This window comes from Setaria viridis, chromosome 9 (genome assembly GCF_005286985.2).
Source record: "Setaria viridis chromosome 9, Setaria_viridis_v4.0, whole genome shotgun sequence".
In the NCBI taxonomy this organism is placed as follows: domain Eukaryota; kingdom Viridiplantae; phylum Streptophyta; class Magnoliopsida; order Poales; family Poaceae; genus Setaria; species Setaria viridis.
The window spans coordinates 50,766,560-50,781,905 of record NC_048271.2 but is presented as its reverse complement, the minus strand read 5'-3'; the positions used below and the strand labels follow the sequence as shown (position 1 = coordinate 50,781,905).

Genomic DNA, 15,346 nt, shown 5'->3' with positions numbered 1-15,346 from the left:
TGTCGATTCCGGAGGCCACGGGGGTGTCCGGGACCTCCATCTCGGGACTCGATTTTCGCTAGGACCTCCTCTGGATGTGACTTGTCTCTTCTGTGCACCGATGCACGCTGCTGCGGCGTCGGCGATTGCAAGCATCTCTCGACTGCACTGACGGGCCTCTCCCTCGTATGGGTAGCCTAGCCATCAACTTTCCTGCCCTGTTTCCTTCCCGCACGCAAGGCTATGCAACAAAACCTTTGTTAGCTGCCAAGCTGATGGCTTTTGCTCGCTTGGAGGCGACAGGTGTTGATACCTCCCATGTGATCGTTGCAACAGAGAACCTCGTGGAGTTGTGGGAGTACTAGCGTCCACCCATGCGTTAGGAACGCAGTATCCAACCATTCCAACCCCCTTCTGGCCATCTCAACTATTTGTCAAAATTGTTAAGTTAACTAAACAATACAACCCTGCGTTCTTTTTGGCTCATATTGTTATTTGTTCGTTCCGACCTATATAGATTATGTTTTATATCTCTACAATTTGCTCTTGTTGTATAAACTACATGTTCAACTGATCCGGTTAGAATGACATGATAATGATAATGATAATAATAATGATGGTGGAGGGTGCATAGTACAAACTCCCATTCCATAAGATGGTATAATTTGTTCTAGATATATAGACTTTTTGTTCTATGTAAATAAAATTTTGCTCAACTTATATTCACTTTAAAAAATGGTAGTTAAAGGATGGTGGAGGGTGTAGCGTTTTGTTATGTCAGCTTTTGTATGATTTGCTCTCTGTGTATAATATTTTTTTCACTTACATAAATTTTGTTCTAGTTAAGATGGCAGTGCGAGGAGAGAAGGGGGCTGATGACAACACCCGGTATATTCTCTCTCTTCCTCCTCTTCTTGAGAGAGGAGTTCTCTGTCTCGAAGAACCTTTTCATATTCTTCTTTTCCGCAGGCTCCCCGGCTCCATGGGCCGCAGCCTGTTTGTGTGTGAACGGAATAGCGGCCCAGAGAACGCGCGCGGTCGACATGGTCGCGAATCGCGATTTCGCTGCCTTTTTTCTTTTCCCGTTTTTATAAATAAATCAGCCCGAAAAAAGGACGCGGTCGTGGACCGAACAAACCTTTCCCCAAAATTTCCCCTCCCCTTCACCGAACGAACTCTCGATCCGATCCCGATCCCTGCAGGGCGCCGCCTCGGCTCCCCGATTCGGCCCCGGATCTGCTCGTCGCTCGGCGGGGGCTCTCGATTGGTACCAGCTTTCCCTCCTCTCTTTGGTTCCGCAGGGTCCCGAGGTTAGGGTTTGCGAGGGTAGGTTTCGGGCCTCGATTCGCTCGATTGAGGCCGGATTTTGCACGGGGACGTCGGATCCGTGCGTGATCTGTAGGTTTCGGTTCGGATTGTCGCGATTTCGAGAGTCAATTTTGCGTGATTTTTCTGGTGGGCGGATGCGGACCTAGGGTTTCGTTAGGTCCCGAAGTGTTTGACTCCTATTCGCGAATTCGATAGGGTTTCAGGCCGCGATATTCGAGCCTGTTGCCTGATTTAATCGTTGCATGAGCAAAAACTTTGTTATGTTGCTAACTCAGTAGGAATGGCAATTCATTTGAGCCCTTCATTTCGGCAGTTGAACATGGCCATTGCATTTGGTCTGTAGTTACCTCCATAAGGTTGTTCGTGGGGCTTGCATAGCTTATACCCTTTGTTGTTACTCCCGAATTGGTGTTTTCCTTTTAGTCTTGTGCAGTGACTGTTTGCTACTGAGTGACATAATTATAATTAATTTCGTTCTGTATCCTCTCAGAACAAGCATGCTGCATCAGGAAAACAGTGAGGCTTTTGTCAGGCGCCACTCTGAACAGCTTGCATGTGGCAACATGAGGGGAGCAGATAATGGTCGTCCAAATTTCCTTCCTGAGAAATGCCAGATTGCAGGTAATGACTGAGCATCTTTACTCTGCCTTCTATACTATGCTTGCTTGACTCTAATACATGTTTAGTTTGCCCCAAAGTTTGTCAAAGGGACGAAAAGGTTGGTCCATTCGATGAGGACTTGGTGAATGGTGTTCATCTAGCCAATGCTGATGTTCAGTCACCATTGGTGGCAAGTGGTGTCAAAGAAGCATCTACAGTGGATCATAACAAGAGACATGCATCCAGTGACATGACGGACATAGTTGAATGCAAACGGCAGAAGCAGGAAGGTAAGAAAGTCAGCTCAACCTCTCTTTACTTGTCTTTCCTGAAAGTTAGTGTATGCAGAGACAGTTAGATAATAGATTCCATTCTGTTTATTCCAGTCACATCTAAGGAGGACAATCATACAACAAGTGCTGATGAGGATGTTCATCAGTATCCCACATACACATCATATGAAAGAAGCTTTGACTCACCGATATATGAGAGTGAGGAAAGTGAAGATGAGGGTGTAGGTTCCCCTGTGCATTTTCCACTTGCTCATACATATGTCGAAGATGATATATGGCCTGCCAGCTTTCATCAATCTGTGGGTCCTTGCCCCACAAGGAAACCTGTTCCTATTGGGCCAAATCATCAGGCTGAATTACCTGAGTGTAGGCCATTTGGTGGAAGAACAGAAGACGATGAGAGTAACAAGTGGATCAGAAACAGTGTCATGCCAATGCCTGATACTGATTTATTGTCTTTAATGCTGAAACCTGTTCACTGCAAGGCAGGCTGTGATTGTCTTGATGAAGATTCAATCAATTGTGTGAGGAAGCATGTGAGGGAAGCAAGAGGGAAGCTGAAGGTTTCCGTTGGTACAGACACCTTTAGGGAGTTGGGGTTCTTTGACATGGGAGAGGAGGTTGCCTCAAGATGGACTGAAGAGGAGGAACATCTGTTCCAGGAAGTGGTCTCGTCAAATCCTGCTTCTCTGCGCAGAAACTTTTGGGATGAACTCCCTCTTGCCTTCCCATCCAAGTCCAGCAAAGAACTAGTGAGCTACTACTTCAATGTCTTCATGTTGAGGAAGAGGGCTGAGCAGAACAGGTTTGATCCGATGAATGTTGACAGTGATGATGATGAATGGCAAGCAAGTGGTGATGGTGAGTTCGCAGTCACAGGACGAACTGATGAATACTTGCCAACTGAGTCCCTTACCGATCAAGATGATGTCACATGCAATCGAGTTCCTACAGAGGGGGAGTTCTATGAAGATTCTGAGGATGAGGATGAGCTTGATGATGCCAGTGGTGACAGGCACGATGGTGTGCAGAGGGGTGGTATGTTGTCAGAGGGTCTTCCTGCCATGTCATTTGTAGATCATAATCAACAGACATTCAAGCTAGATGCAGATGCACAAGATGACTCGTGCACATCCTTTGAGGCTCATCAGGGCGGTGTTGAAGGTGGGACACCTACTGATATTGCTGAAGACCACCACTACAGGAGTGGTTTTGATGGTGTTGCAGAACATGGGTTCTTTGGTGACCATTGCGACACAAAAGGTTGGGAGTTTGGTTTCACTACCGGATGGGATAAGCATGATTTTCTGTCGACGAACAATGTCATTGAAGAGGTGTTTGGAAAGGGTTCTAGCGAAGATGGAAGTGACACTGCTAGTGGCCAGGACCTTATCTGAGCCAGAGGTGGAGGCTTCTTTTCAACTGTGAAAGCTTTTGCAGTTTCCCCTGCGGCCCGGCCGCTCAGAATTTGTACAGCAGTAGTTCGCCATTTTGATTTAATGCCTTACTTGTTCTTTATAGGAATCTCTCATCCTTCCTTGGAACATCATCTGCTTGAGAAACGTGATTATGCTCTCATGATTAATGTAAATCCTTAGATGATATCCTGTCATCGGTCGATGATCTGCTGTAGCCTGTCGTATTGTTATTGCCATCACTGTGTCCGGGCCTGAGCATTTTTTCCATGTGCTAGCGAGGGTCATGTAATAAAAGCTGTTATGATTCCTTGAGCCGGGATATCCTTATCGCATGGATTTGCCGTGTTGATTGCTCTGGGCTGGATTGTTGTTCTCTTGTGGTGTAACCAGCACGTCGATGTGCTTTCTCCCCCCTTGCAGTCCGTTTGGCAGCATGTGCCTCTTTGTTGCTGCGACCTGTGATGAGCACGTTTCTTTCTTTGGGTGCTACATGAACTCCCAGGTCCCAGCTTGTTGTGTGGATTGTTCATGAAGGCCTGCCTGATCCTGTAATGATCAGTGGATTATGCAATCATGGAGCTGTTGTTGAACAACAACTTGGATCTTAGATTTAGCAACTCTCTGGTCTCTTGCTGCGTACTATGCATTTGTTGGCTCTGTGAACTTGTAATCCAGGTGGAGTAGGCGACAGGCGAGGAGCAGTAAACTGATCCAAGTTCTGTTTATTTACCACCGGTGCCATGACATGAAGTCATGAACCCCGTCATGTTTCAATCACACGATCAGAGATTCGTGGGTGATTTTGTCTAAGCCCAAAGTAAATTAGTAAACGCAGGGCATCCTGCAATCATCATCAGGAGTACTTACTGAATCACCGGATTTATAAATATAATAAACGCCGCCGAGGCAGGCAGTCGGCAAGAGATAAACGATGCCGAAGGGGGCAGGCAAAGCCCTTCACGCGGAAGTAACCCAACGGTCATATTCTGCTCGTGCTCTCGGCTCTCGCCATCCCTGCCCTCCCACGCGCCGCCACTTCTCCCTGCGGCTTCGCGTGGGTCTTGCTTCCCCGACCCCTTCTCCGGCGCGGAAGGGGAGCGGCGGCTAGATCCCTTTCCCGAATCCGGAGGAGGAGGCGGTGGCAACCAGCGGGTCGTCCTCTTCTAGCGCGTGTTTCGTATTTGCCCAGTGAGTACTCTCCTAATCCCCCTCCCTGGCTCCCTCTAACTTGATGGAGGCGTCAAATCTGGAAGCTCTGTCAATAACCCATCCTTCGATCTGTCCCCAATCGGATTCCCAGTCACGGGAGGGTGTGGCTGTTGGTGCGGGCTTGATTAGATCAGAAACTCGGTAGGCTAGATTCAGATCCTGAAGCGAGATTACCATGATATGTTTAGTACTTAGATAACGGACTAACCGAGTATGCAATAAGCCAAAAACGGCGTGGTTAGTGCATTTGGCTTGTTGGTACCGTGCAGGATTTATGATTGTCGATTTCAAGGTCATATAACCATTATTAGGGATATTCTGCTTGTGATTATTCTTTCTGTTATCGAACTGTAGTTTGTTGTAACTGCTGTTAGAACTCAAAGTTTTGCAGTTGGTATAGAAGAAGACATGGCCTTAGTCACGGGAAGTTAGATCTTGGTGTACAATGACACCTCATGTGGTTTTGTGTTGTTTTATAAATTCATCTAGGGAGCATCATTCATCTTCTCTGATTCAATGTGCTTTTTTCATAAAATGTCATTTGCTTTTCAATGCTGGCTTAGTCTTCACTTGTTATTTCCGCTCCCAACAGTTTTTCTTTTACAAACTACTTCCTAGTTGAGAAGATTGCACATCACCACCTGATTAAGTGATTGTTCTCCTGAATCCTGATACCTTCCTTTTCCTATCCATTGCAGATATCTGCTCATCAGTACTGTGCTTGAAGTGAATAAGTTGAGATGTCGGTGCCAATGTATAAGAAGCAAAACTCAATGGGCACTCCTGTCCACAGGACAAATCCCTTTGATTCTGATTCTGATTCTGAAGTGCCCTCAAAGCCATCAAGGGCACAGTCTGTCCCAGTGAAGTGCACCGATCAATCTGTGCAAGAGTTGGAAGATTATGCTATAACCAAAGCACGAGAAACCACACACAAAGTAAATGATTGTGTCAGAGCTGCTGAAGCCATCAGGGAAGATGCTACACAAACTCTGCAAACTTTGCACCGTCAAGGTGAGCAGATCATGCGGTCTCATCACCTAGCAGCTGACATTGAGCAGGACCTTACTGTGGTAAGTTCTCTACCAGCTGATATTGGCTAGCCCAAGTATAAAATAGTTTTTTTCCCAACTATTCTCACAAAGTAGGTTTAAACTTCTGTACAATATTGAGATATGTTAATACTAAGATTCAACCATTAGCCACCTTGTCCAAACATTGGCCTTTCTGTAATATTTGATGGAGATGCATAGATCTGTACACTCCTTGTATATGGACTTATGTTGATGGATCTGCACCTTTTATAACAGAAACTATCCCTAACTTTGTACAGATACATCTTTATCAGTTATCACACTATGATCTGTAACCGTCTTCCACTTCTTGTTTCTGTGTGTTTTGAATTACCAATTACCGGTCCAAATCGTGGATGATACCTATGGATTGATGCTAATATTTGGTATTATTGTACATGTTTTCCTTTCTGTTGGATAGTTATGAACTCATGATTGTCTCTGGTTCATGGTTGATAATTTCATTTAGAATTTTAAGTGAGCTTGCTATTTTTTTATTTATTTCATTTAGAATTTTAAGTGAGCTTGCTATTTTTTTATTTATCAAGCTGTATCTTGTCATCTTCATCTGACTGCAACCATATGCCAAAATTTATGTTATCTCCAGAGTGAGAAGCTCCTGGGAAGTCTGGGTGGGCTATTTTCCAAGGCATGGAGGCCTAAGAGAAATCAACAGATAAAAGGGCCAGTCTCAGAAAGTATGTTCTAGATCATGAGTAATTTATTGGACTTGTTTTTTTCTTAGCTAATCCTTTTGAGTTGTGGCAGATAGCTTTTCTGTGAGAACGGCAAACCACATGGAACAGAGGTGGAGGCTAGGAATTGCCCCAACACAACAAAATTCTCCCAGTTCTGTACAAACTGCACCTGCAACTGCAATGGGAAAAATCCAGGTCTGTCTTCAGAGTTGACTATGAAGTGTGAGCTATGGAACCAAGTACTATCTTCTGAATGTTAACATCAATTTCTTCTTCTTTTTTCTTCTTGTTTAGGCTGAGAAAGAAAAGCAGGATGATGCACTTTCTGACCTGAGTAACACATTGGGACAGCTCAAGGAAATGGCAGTTGATATGGGCACAGAAATTGACAGGTAATATTTGCTGTAGTCACCACAGCCCGCCCTTAATGCAAAGGGAAACGCTTATGGGTACAACCACACTTTACTATTCTTGTGCTTGAGCTGTACTCACATGGTTGTACGCAACATCTCGCCTGTGCTCTCAGCTGTTTATGAAGTTTGACGGAGAACTGTTTCCTTGCTTGCAGACAAAACAAAGCTCTGGTTCCTTTCAGTGAGGACGTTGATGAACTGAATTTCAGACTGAAAGGAGCGAATCAACGGGGACGCCGGTTGCTGGGCAAGTGATATCGAACCAGGAGTACTAAAAGATTAAGAACCTTGTTGTTTTACTTGTTTTAGTCGTATTGAATTGTACTCTCAGAAAACTTTCAAGTTCCTGTGTTGTACCATAACCAGGTCCAAATTAGTGGAAAGGAAATCGGAATATATCTTGTTTTAGAGCAAATAGGAAGATCCTTGTATATTGGATTGTACTCTGAGAAAACTTTCAAGTTCCAGTGTTGTACCTAACCAGTTCCAAATTAGTTGAAAGGAAAATCGGAATATATCCTGTCTTGTTTTTATCACGCGATCGATATGACTGGCCTGTGCTTTGTTGAAGTCCAAATTTTGGGCTCCAGCTCCACAAATTTTCCTTCCCAGTCGCCATTGATGCCTGTGTCGTTCCGTTTCATTAGCATCCTAACGAGAGTTCAGGCACGATTGAAATCCTAAAACGAGCATCGAGGCCGTTCAATCGGAGCCCTCGCCGCGCGGCTCGCGCCACCTACCGGAGGCCGGAGCCCGGAGATGGTGTCGGACAACTTCACAGCTAGGACAGGTCCCCGCCCGCCGTGCAGTCGTGTGGATCCGCCAACGACCTGGGCAGGTGGTCGTGCGGTCGTGCCGGTTCGACGTGCTGGCCGTGTGCCGCCTTTAGGTGCCCGTGCCTCTTGTACTCAACGCTCGGCTACGTACAAACCCACGCCGTGCCTTTTGTCAGCTTCTCCTTGCAAGCATCGATCCTCTGCACGGACGACAGCGCAGCGCACCGTAAAAAGACACTGCTAGTGCAACGAGCGCCAGGTAAAAGCTTTACGGTCTACGCAGAGGCAGGGCATGTTTCCGGACGACGACGTCAAGCTCCGCGGCGCCGGGCGCGCGACGACGACGACCGAGGCGAGCGGCGGCCACGGGCGCGGCGGGCAGCCAAGGGGCACCGAGCGCGACGGCGGCGGCGGCGGCGGCGGCATGGGCGTCGTGGCGGTCGGCGGGCAGCGCGGGGCGCTGTACGACTCGTTCGAGCTCAACGCGATGGTCGCGCGGCTGAACCGGCTGCTGAACGGGGACGGCGCCGGCGGGCGCGGGGTGGCGAGGCGCCCGCGCAGGGCCGCCGGCAGCTGGCTCGCCGCGCCCAAGGCGCTCTTCAGGAAGATCAAGGGCGCGTTCGTGGGCGGCCGGTGGGGAGACGGCTGACGAGGTGGGTGGAACGTTTACGGTTTACTCCTCTTCCGATACATTTTCTACGTGCGCCTGTTAATTATATGTGCTGGGTCAACCAAAATAGTACGAGAATTCAAGGGGAAAAAAGAAGTGCCTGTGTGCCATGTACATGTACTGTGCCATCATCAGATTGAGCAAATGGTGCCCCACAGTTTGCGTGATCACGTTCATCTCTTCCTTGCATTTCGAGGTCGTCCCAATCGTTAATCTCTTTTTGTGATTTTCGCTCGCATCGGTGCATAAATTCAAGCACGCACACATAACATGATGGTCCTGTTTGGGAAGCTGCTAGGGGGAGCTTCTAGCAGCTTTCGCTTCCTCAGAAAGCTCCCCCAAACGGGGCTAGATTCTTCTAAAAGCAAAAACTTCAAAAGCTGAGTTTGTACTGCAAGCGGAGAAGCTCCTCAGGTCCAGCTTCCCAAGCTTTTGCCCCTCCGCCTTCTTCCTCCCTATCATTCTTTTTCACCCGCCGTCCTTCGCCTCCCGTGCCACCGCCACCGCCATTCCTGGGTCGGTTGCCGCCGCTTCTCCCCTCCGTGCAGACCACCGCCGCCCCTCCCCTCCGTGCCGGCGGGCGCTGCCACTCCCCTCCATGCGGGCTGCGCGAGTCCCTCCGCTATGCGCGGGCTGCCGCCCTCCCCTCCATGTCAGCCGCCGCAGTCCCTCCCCTGTGCGCCAGCCGCCGTAGCTCCTCCCCTCCGTGTGAGCCACTGCCGCCCACCCCTCCGCGCCGGCCGCAGCAGTCCCTCTCCTGCGCGCCGACCATCCACTATGCCCTGCAGATTCGCCGACGGCTCCTCCTCGACGAGCTCCCTTCCTACTGTTGCACAGAAGCTGATATTCAAGAAGCTGCACCAAATACACCTATTATGCTTCTCTGAAAAGCAGCTTTTTGGCCCAGCGGGGGAGCTTCTCCAGAATACCGCTCCCCAAACAGGGCCGATGTTCCGGAATTGTGTCACGATCGCTGTTTGTCCACGCCAGCCTCCACGTCGACAGACCACACCGGATCCGACACACACAAGACAAAGACTCTTCGATGGCAGTAGGGTCCACGAGCCTAGAGCCCGCATGTCAGGGGCACGACCCGCACACCGCTGTTCGAATGCCTCGGGTGGAGCGCCCCGGAGAAACTAGCCGTTACACCCCCAACGTTCCCTTTTCCCTTCCCCATCTGCTTCTCCTCCCATCCCCACCGAGACAACTGGCCGAACCCAAATCCACCCGCCGCACACGCGGAACCTCCACGATCCCGCCGGACGACGAGCTCGAAACCCTAGGGATGGCGACGGCGGCGGACGCGAAGACCCCGACCAAGCCCCTGGGACCCGCGGGGGCGGCGGCGAGGGCTCCGACCAAGCCCTTGGCCCCCGCGGGGACGGCAGGGGGCAAGGGGACGCCGACGAAGACGCCCTGCTCCGCGCGCGCGCGGCCCTACCACGCGTCCGAGAACGCCCACCCCAACATCCCCGGCACGCCTCCTCCCCCGCAGCCGACGCCGTCCAAGCCCGTCCTCAAGTCCCCGGCGGCCGCGGGCGCCAAGTCCGCCTCCGCCAAGAAGAAGCCCTCCACGCCAGCGCCCGCGGCGCCCCCGCCGCCTCCGCGGGAGCGGGAGCGGCGGTTCCTCGTGGCGAAGAAGGGCGCGGGGCGGCGGCGCAACCTCGGGAGAGCTGGGGGCGGCGGCGGGGGCGAGATCGACTTCGACAAGTGCCGCGAGGCCGCGCGCGAGGCGCTGCGCGCGTCGCAGGAGGAGTTCTTCCTCAAGCAGCGCGCCGAGGCTGCCGCCGTTGCCGAGGTGGATCAATTGGTGGTACAGCACGAGGAGGCCAAGGCCGCGGCTGAAGAGGATGTGAAAGGCGGCGCCTTCGAGGAGGAGGGGAAGGAGGGGATTGAGGCGGAATTGGAGGGGAGCAGCAAGGTGAGGGCGATGAGGTCCAAGACGATGGCCAAGGCGATGAGCAGCGTTCCAGATCCCGGTTCCGGCCGCGTCAAGCATCTGGTGCACGCTTTCGAGAGCCTGCTCACCATCTCCGGCGCCACCTCCGACGCAGACAAGGCCGGTGAGGGCTCATGGGCCCTGCCCGGGTTGCAGTCGTTGAAGGATGAGGGTGAGGGTGACCTGGGGCTCCCACAGGTATCAGTATTCTTGTCATCTGATTTCCTGAATGCAGGGCCTAATAGGCTCTGCTCGTCACTTGATGGCAAGGCCGACAGGTTAGTTGACATTGATAAACAACTGGAAGGACATGTTTCATGATTCTTGCACAATGTTTATTGATCATAGTTTCCTGCTCATTTTAGGTTCAGCTGGGATAGCAAAACATCGGCTGGAGGGCGCAGGAGCAGGAGAACCGTAAGCCTGACATAGTTTTGTTTCTATTTGGATCTGGCTTGTTGTAGCATGTTCTCATATGTCAATGAATCTTGCACTCTGACCGGCAGTCATCGGAATCACTAAGGAGCAGCTGGAACAGAAAGCTTAAGGTCACAAGCCAGCATCCCTTCAAGCTAAGGACTGAGGTAATAACTAATAACGCATCCTCAATGCTGTCAAAGTCGTGTCCTATAAGTTATAATTCATCTATCCAGAAGATCCTATTGTATGGTTTTGCTCATTAGTTTCAGTAGTCAAATGCTTCACATCGTATTGTATGTAGGCAAATGCTCTTTCATCTAAAAGGTCGGCAAATGCTCTGCACCATCATATATTTGTGCACCATCTAGCGAGTAGCGCCTTCTACGCTTTTGCATCTAAACGATGCCTGCTCTCCGTGTCGTGTTTTCACTTGCGGGGTGGTGCTTCCTAATTGTGATGGATTCGTTGCTTAGAAAAACAGTATGTAAGCTAGACACCTTAAATATCTACAGCCTCACTGTACTTAAGTAAATATTACTGTGTAGCATAGTGATTGATTAAATGTCCTTCTGACTATCTTGCTTGGAACATCATAAATATGATATAACTTATTGTTTAATATGCAATGTTGTAATTTGTCAAATGGTACTTACTTTTATGCTGCACCTAAACATATGGCTTGACTTGAGATACCTAATTGTAAAACAATCACTATGTCCCTTCTGGCAGCAAAGAGGAAGATTTAAGGAACAACAGCTCGCCCAAAAGGTGCAAGAAATGCTTTTGGAAGAAGAGAAGAAGCGTATCCATGTTGCTCAAGGATTGCCATGGACTACAGATGAACCTGAGGTGTTTTTACTAACCCTTTCTTGAATGTTCTTCTCTTCTCTTGGTATTAGCTTATTAGGAAAATTGACATAATGTCAAAGTTTTTTACTCTTCTGTCTCTTTTTCAGTGTTTGATAAAGCCTGCAGTTAAAGAAAGAACTGAGCCGATAGACCTTGTTCTGCATAGCGATATGCGTGCACTGGAACGTGCTGAATTTGATCAACACGTAAGCCTCTTTAAAACATGTTATGCTTTCTGAGGTCTAATATCAATGGAATTAATTGTTATTAATCTATTTAATCATGTTTTTATTGAGAATTTAGGTGTTGGAGAGGAATAAGTTCGCAGAGCTGCAAAGGATGGAGTGGGAGAGACAACAGGAGTTGGAGGAGCAAGAAAGGATAAGGCAACTGAGAAGGACAGATCTTATTCCCAAAGCCCAACCCATGCCATGCTTTGAACGGCCCTTCATCCCAAAAAGGTAGCCATCGTGTTTATTGTTAGTTTCTGATTCTTTACGGGCTCAAAAGTTTATTGTCAACCCCATTGCATCCGGACATGAAAGTGTTCTCTTCCTACCTGAAGCCTTGCTATCCCAGAAATCACACAGCATAAGAACTTAAGACTTGGCCCTACTGCTACCTTGGTCCATTACATTCAGTTTGCCATACAGACTGTGCACGCAGGCACCAAAATCACAGAGATGCAGCTCCGACCAAGATTATCCTCCTTGATGTTCTTATGTGCACAGCTGCGAGCGCGACACCCCCTCTGATGTTGTCACTGCCCCCACACCATCAGCACAAGCAGTGCTCCGGCATCAGCAGGCACCATCCCCCATCAGTAGTGGCTCCGGCTGGGTTGCCAAAATCTCCATTGCCCCCAACCAGAGCTTGAACTGCTCCATGTACTTGACTGGGCAAAAGAGCACCAAGCTCTCTTGATCATGGCTGCATGGATTGCCAAAGCCGACACAAGCTGAGCCATCTCCCACTCTGAAAACATAGAACATTTCTCAGTTTCCACAGGTTCCACAGAGCCACCGCCGAAATCATGTTAAACACTACATGATTCTTCTCACTTAACCGCAAAATTTAGCCATAGATTCAAAATCTACTATTACAGGCATATATGGATGTACATTCTTCTGTATCAGTCCACAATTGCCTAGCTACAACACAGCCAAAGAACAAGTGCATGATGCTCTCCTTATTAAAAAAAAAAGTGCAGGATGCTCTCTGGTTCAGTACAAAACAGGCACTGATCATTCTCTATCTTCTGTCTCTAATGATAAGTTTATTTTTTGATAAGAGCCATAGAAATACATGAACTCTTGGTGGGATCCTAAGTTTCCACACAGCAGGTGTAAACATTACTGACTTTGTACAAGGACTGTGAGGAATAGACCCCTGATGAGGTGTACTGTCACACCATTTCGTCCTCCTCCCCTGAGAAGACGTTGGAGATGCCAGTTGAACCACCTCCTCCCACTGCCTCATCTGCCGTTCATCTACACACCTTCTGAATTTTCAGATTCACTCCATCCCAGATATCTGCAGTTGTAGCAGACCTCTAGGCTAGAAGAGCCTAGCCAGTCGTCCTTTATCTATCTCCATGCCCTCCATCCCAGATACCATTCCCCCTACCCATCTGTACCCCATTCTAGCTACCTGACAAAACCCTTCCACAACTGAAAGCCGATGCTACTAAATTTGCAGGCTTGAATTTTGCTATCAGTTCAATGCATCGCAGAAATTGGTCGATACTGTCGATTTACTTGTGTAGTTCAAGCCATTGTTGGCATGCTAATGGTTCATTTTTAACCCAGGTCTGCAAAACCGGCAACAATTCCCATGGAACCAAAATTTCATCTGCGGCCAGAAAGGCTCTCGTGGTGAGTTTTTTACTGTCGAGGAAAACTAAGCACGCACATTGTGCACAAAATTTGTTTTCCCCAGCTCTATATTTATTTATTTGTGCAAAGCATGCTCACCATGCTTGGTTATGTCAATGGCGGCTGACAGTTACTGTCGACAGCAATGCTTGGAGCTTGGAAAGCTGAAGCCACAGCCACAACAGCCGTGTGAACGTCAATCCAGAAATGCAGAGCATCGTCGCACATGATCCAGATGTTTTATATTCCCTCTCCTCTTCTTATTCCTTCTTATTCGTCCTTCGCCCATATGTGAAGAAAATGCTATCAAATTCATCTTTTTGTAGCTTGCTTGGAAAACCTCCAAGTTCTGTTCTGTATATGCATGCATATTACTTGGCTCTGTGCTTCAGATGCGATCACGTCAAGGTTCAAAAATATGTTGTACAAGGAACTGTGAGAGAAATTCAAAGGTGGATTTCTGTGTTATATTCTTGAGTGAGTTTGTAGGCTCTGTGCTTCACTGGATTGTTCGGTGATAGTTAGGTGTGTATGGTGCTTCGTGAGAAACAGTTTCATTACATCAGTGGCTCTGTGCTTCAGTTTGCTTCATGAGGAACAGTTGTGGGCTTGCAGTTGTAGGAACAGTTGCAGGTGCTGATGTGCAGAAGAGTAGTAAACTGAAGTAGGTTTTTGAACAAATCAAGTTCTGCTTTGAATCTTGAAACCTGCAGTTGGAACTTGTGAACAACTGATTCGTGGATGGCGGCGTTGTTGTATTTTTGCATGAACTTTCTATGTGTAATGCCAAAGGAACGTATGGCCTGAATTCCGCATAAAAGGGACAAGGGATTTTTGTTACCGACAGACATCTCACATGGAACCTTTTTTTTTTTGAGAAAACGGGTTGGATTTATTTCTAACATAATTTTACATCCATCCCCTTACAAAGGGAACCTCGGAAAAGAACAAAATTACATTGAAGAGCTATTGAGGTCCACTGCTCCTCTTCGTCGTCTCCGGTAGGAGTCGCTGCCAATCGACAGTTTGCATCACTGACGAGGTCGAAGCTTGAAGCCAATTCCCATACAAACGAAGACGCATCAAATCTTCCAAAAGGCCCGAGCAGCACACAAAAAAATTGATGTGCACTTGATACGACTAGTAGAGAGCACATGCGGCACGTGTTTTTAAAAATCTATTAAATAAAAAATATGTTTATTTTAAAAAATATTTTCAAAAATCTATTAAAGAAAACATTGATACCTAAATTGCCTTTTGACCTTGTGAGTTTGATCTCCACCTAGTTGAAGGAGAACATCATATGGTACTCACAAATAAGATGCTTCAGAAATAATCATGACGGTCTTCAGATTCTTGACAAAATTATTGATGTGTGCAGATAAGTAATGACCAGGGATACATCAGAAGTACATAATTGTCATGAAAAAGTTGTTTTCAGCTTGAAGCAACATGTCGTATGAGCTAATTCCAATTTCAATGCATTATACAAAATTAAATTTCCATTGTTGGACATATTACAGGTGGGCTCTGATGTCCCATATTTCTTGTGCTGCAGCCAAATGACATTTAAAAAGAAAGTCATATAGAAAATGTCTTATCAGATATCCCCAGATCCTCATGCTGCCATGGACAGTTACCTATGCCTCCTGTGTCCCTGATCCTAGTACAGATCGATGCGCTTAGCTTTCCCACAATCGAACACGATAGGAAAACATGGCAGGAGAGTGCACGCTTCAAGAAAATTGTGTATTACCTTATATAGCAGGCTAGCCGCCAAGAAAAATCAAGCTACCTACAGCT

At 47.8% G+C, this 15,346-nt stretch overlaps 3 protein-coding genes across 5 annotated transcripts; all 3 read left to right on the top strand.

The window, feature by feature from the left end:
* The first annotated feature begins 1,083 nt into the window (after positions 1 to 1,083).
* On the top strand, positions 1,084 to 3,938 carry LOC117839590 (uncharacterized). 2 transcript variants are annotated; one of them, XM_034719964.2, is made up of 4 exons: positions 1,084 to 1,246; positions 1,799 to 1,929; positions 2,007 to 2,198; positions 2,295 to 3,938. In XM_034719964.2, the coding sequence occupies exons 2-4, from the start codon at positions 1,806 to 1,808 to the stop codon at positions 3,596 to 3,598; spliced, it is 1,620 nt and encodes a 539-aa protein (XP_034575855.1). In that variant the 5' UTR covers positions 1,084 to 1,246; positions 1,799 to 1,805; the 3' UTR covers positions 3,599 to 3,938. The 2 variants fall into 2 exon arrangements, with proteins under 2 accessions (XP_034575855.1, XP_034575854.1); XM_034719963.2 differs by having other exon boundaries at positions 1,995 to 2,198.
* A 595-nt stretch (positions 3,939 to 4,533) lies between these two features.
* Positions 4,534 to 7,545, top strand: LOC117839594 (SNAP25 homologous protein SNAP32). The gene is made up of 6 exons (XM_034719971.2): positions 4,534 to 4,807; positions 5,527 to 5,901; positions 6,509 to 6,599; positions 6,670 to 6,794; positions 6,894 to 6,991; positions 7,168 to 7,545. The coding sequence occupies exons 2-6, from the start codon at positions 5,569 to 5,571 to the stop codon at positions 7,265 to 7,267; spliced, it is 747 nt and encodes a 248-aa protein (XP_034575862.1). The 5' UTR covers positions 4,534 to 4,807; positions 5,527 to 5,568; the 3' UTR covers positions 7,268 to 7,545.
* Positions 7,546 to 9,252: 1,707 nt separating this feature from the next.
* On the top strand, positions 9,253 to 14,011 carry LOC117839589 (microtubule-destabilizing protein 60). Of its 2 annotated transcripts, none has more exons than XM_034719961.2 (8): positions 9,253 to 10,678; positions 10,766 to 10,817; positions 10,907 to 10,984; positions 11,550 to 11,669; positions 11,777 to 11,875; positions 11,973 to 12,130; positions 13,478 to 13,543; positions 13,674 to 14,011. In XM_034719961.2, the coding sequence occupies exons 1-8, from the start codon at positions 9,504 to 9,506 to the stop codon at positions 13,771 to 13,773; spliced, it is 1,848 nt and encodes a 615-aa protein (XP_034575852.1). In that variant the 5' UTR covers positions 9,253 to 9,503; the 3' UTR covers positions 13,774 to 14,011. The 2 variants fall into 2 exon arrangements, with proteins under 2 accessions (XP_034575852.1, XP_034575853.1); XM_034719962.2 differs by having other exon boundaries at positions 9,268 to 10,678; positions 13,687 to 14,011.
* The last annotated feature ends 1,335 nt before the right edge of the window (positions 14,012 to 15,346 follow it).

Bases quoted from the DNA above. Each gene is read 5' to 3' on its own strand.
- LOC117839590 (XM_034719963.2), top strand. From the start codon at position 1,806: ATGCTGCATCAGGAAAACAGTGAGGCTTTTGTCAGGCGCCACTCTGAA. The intron at 1,930-1,994 runs GTAATGACTGAG...ATACATGTTTAG, and splicing joins TGAGAAATGCCAGATTGCAG to TTTGCCCCAAAGTTTGTCAA. The intron at 2,199-2,294 runs GTAAGAAAGTCA...TGTTTATTCCAG, and splicing joins CAAACGGCAGAAGCAGGAAG to TCACATCTAAGGAGGACAAT.
- LOC117839594 (XM_034719971.2), top strand. From the start codon at position 5,569: ATGTCGGTGCCAATGTATAAGAAGCAAAACTCAATGGGCACTCCTGTC. The intron at 5,902-6,508 runs GTAAGTTCTCTA...TGTTATCTCCAG, and splicing joins TTGAGCAGGACCTTACTGTG to AGTGAGAAGCTCCTGGGAAG. The intron at 6,795-6,893 runs GTCTGTCTTCAG...CTTCTTGTTTAG, and splicing joins CTGCAATGGGAAAAATCCAG to GCTGAGAAAGAAAAGCAGGA.
- LOC117839589 (XM_034719961.2), top strand. From the start codon at position 9,504: ATGGCAGTAGGGTCCACGAGCCTAGAGCCCGCATGTCAGGGGCACGAC. The intron at 10,985-11,549 runs GTAATAACTAAT...CCCTTCTGGCAG, and splicing joins CCTTCAAGCTAAGGACTGAG to CAAAGAGGAAGATTTAAGGA. The intron at 12,131-13,477 runs GTAGCCATCGTG...TTTTTAACCCAG, and splicing joins CGGCCCTTCATCCCAAAAAG to GTCTGCAAAACCGGCAACAA.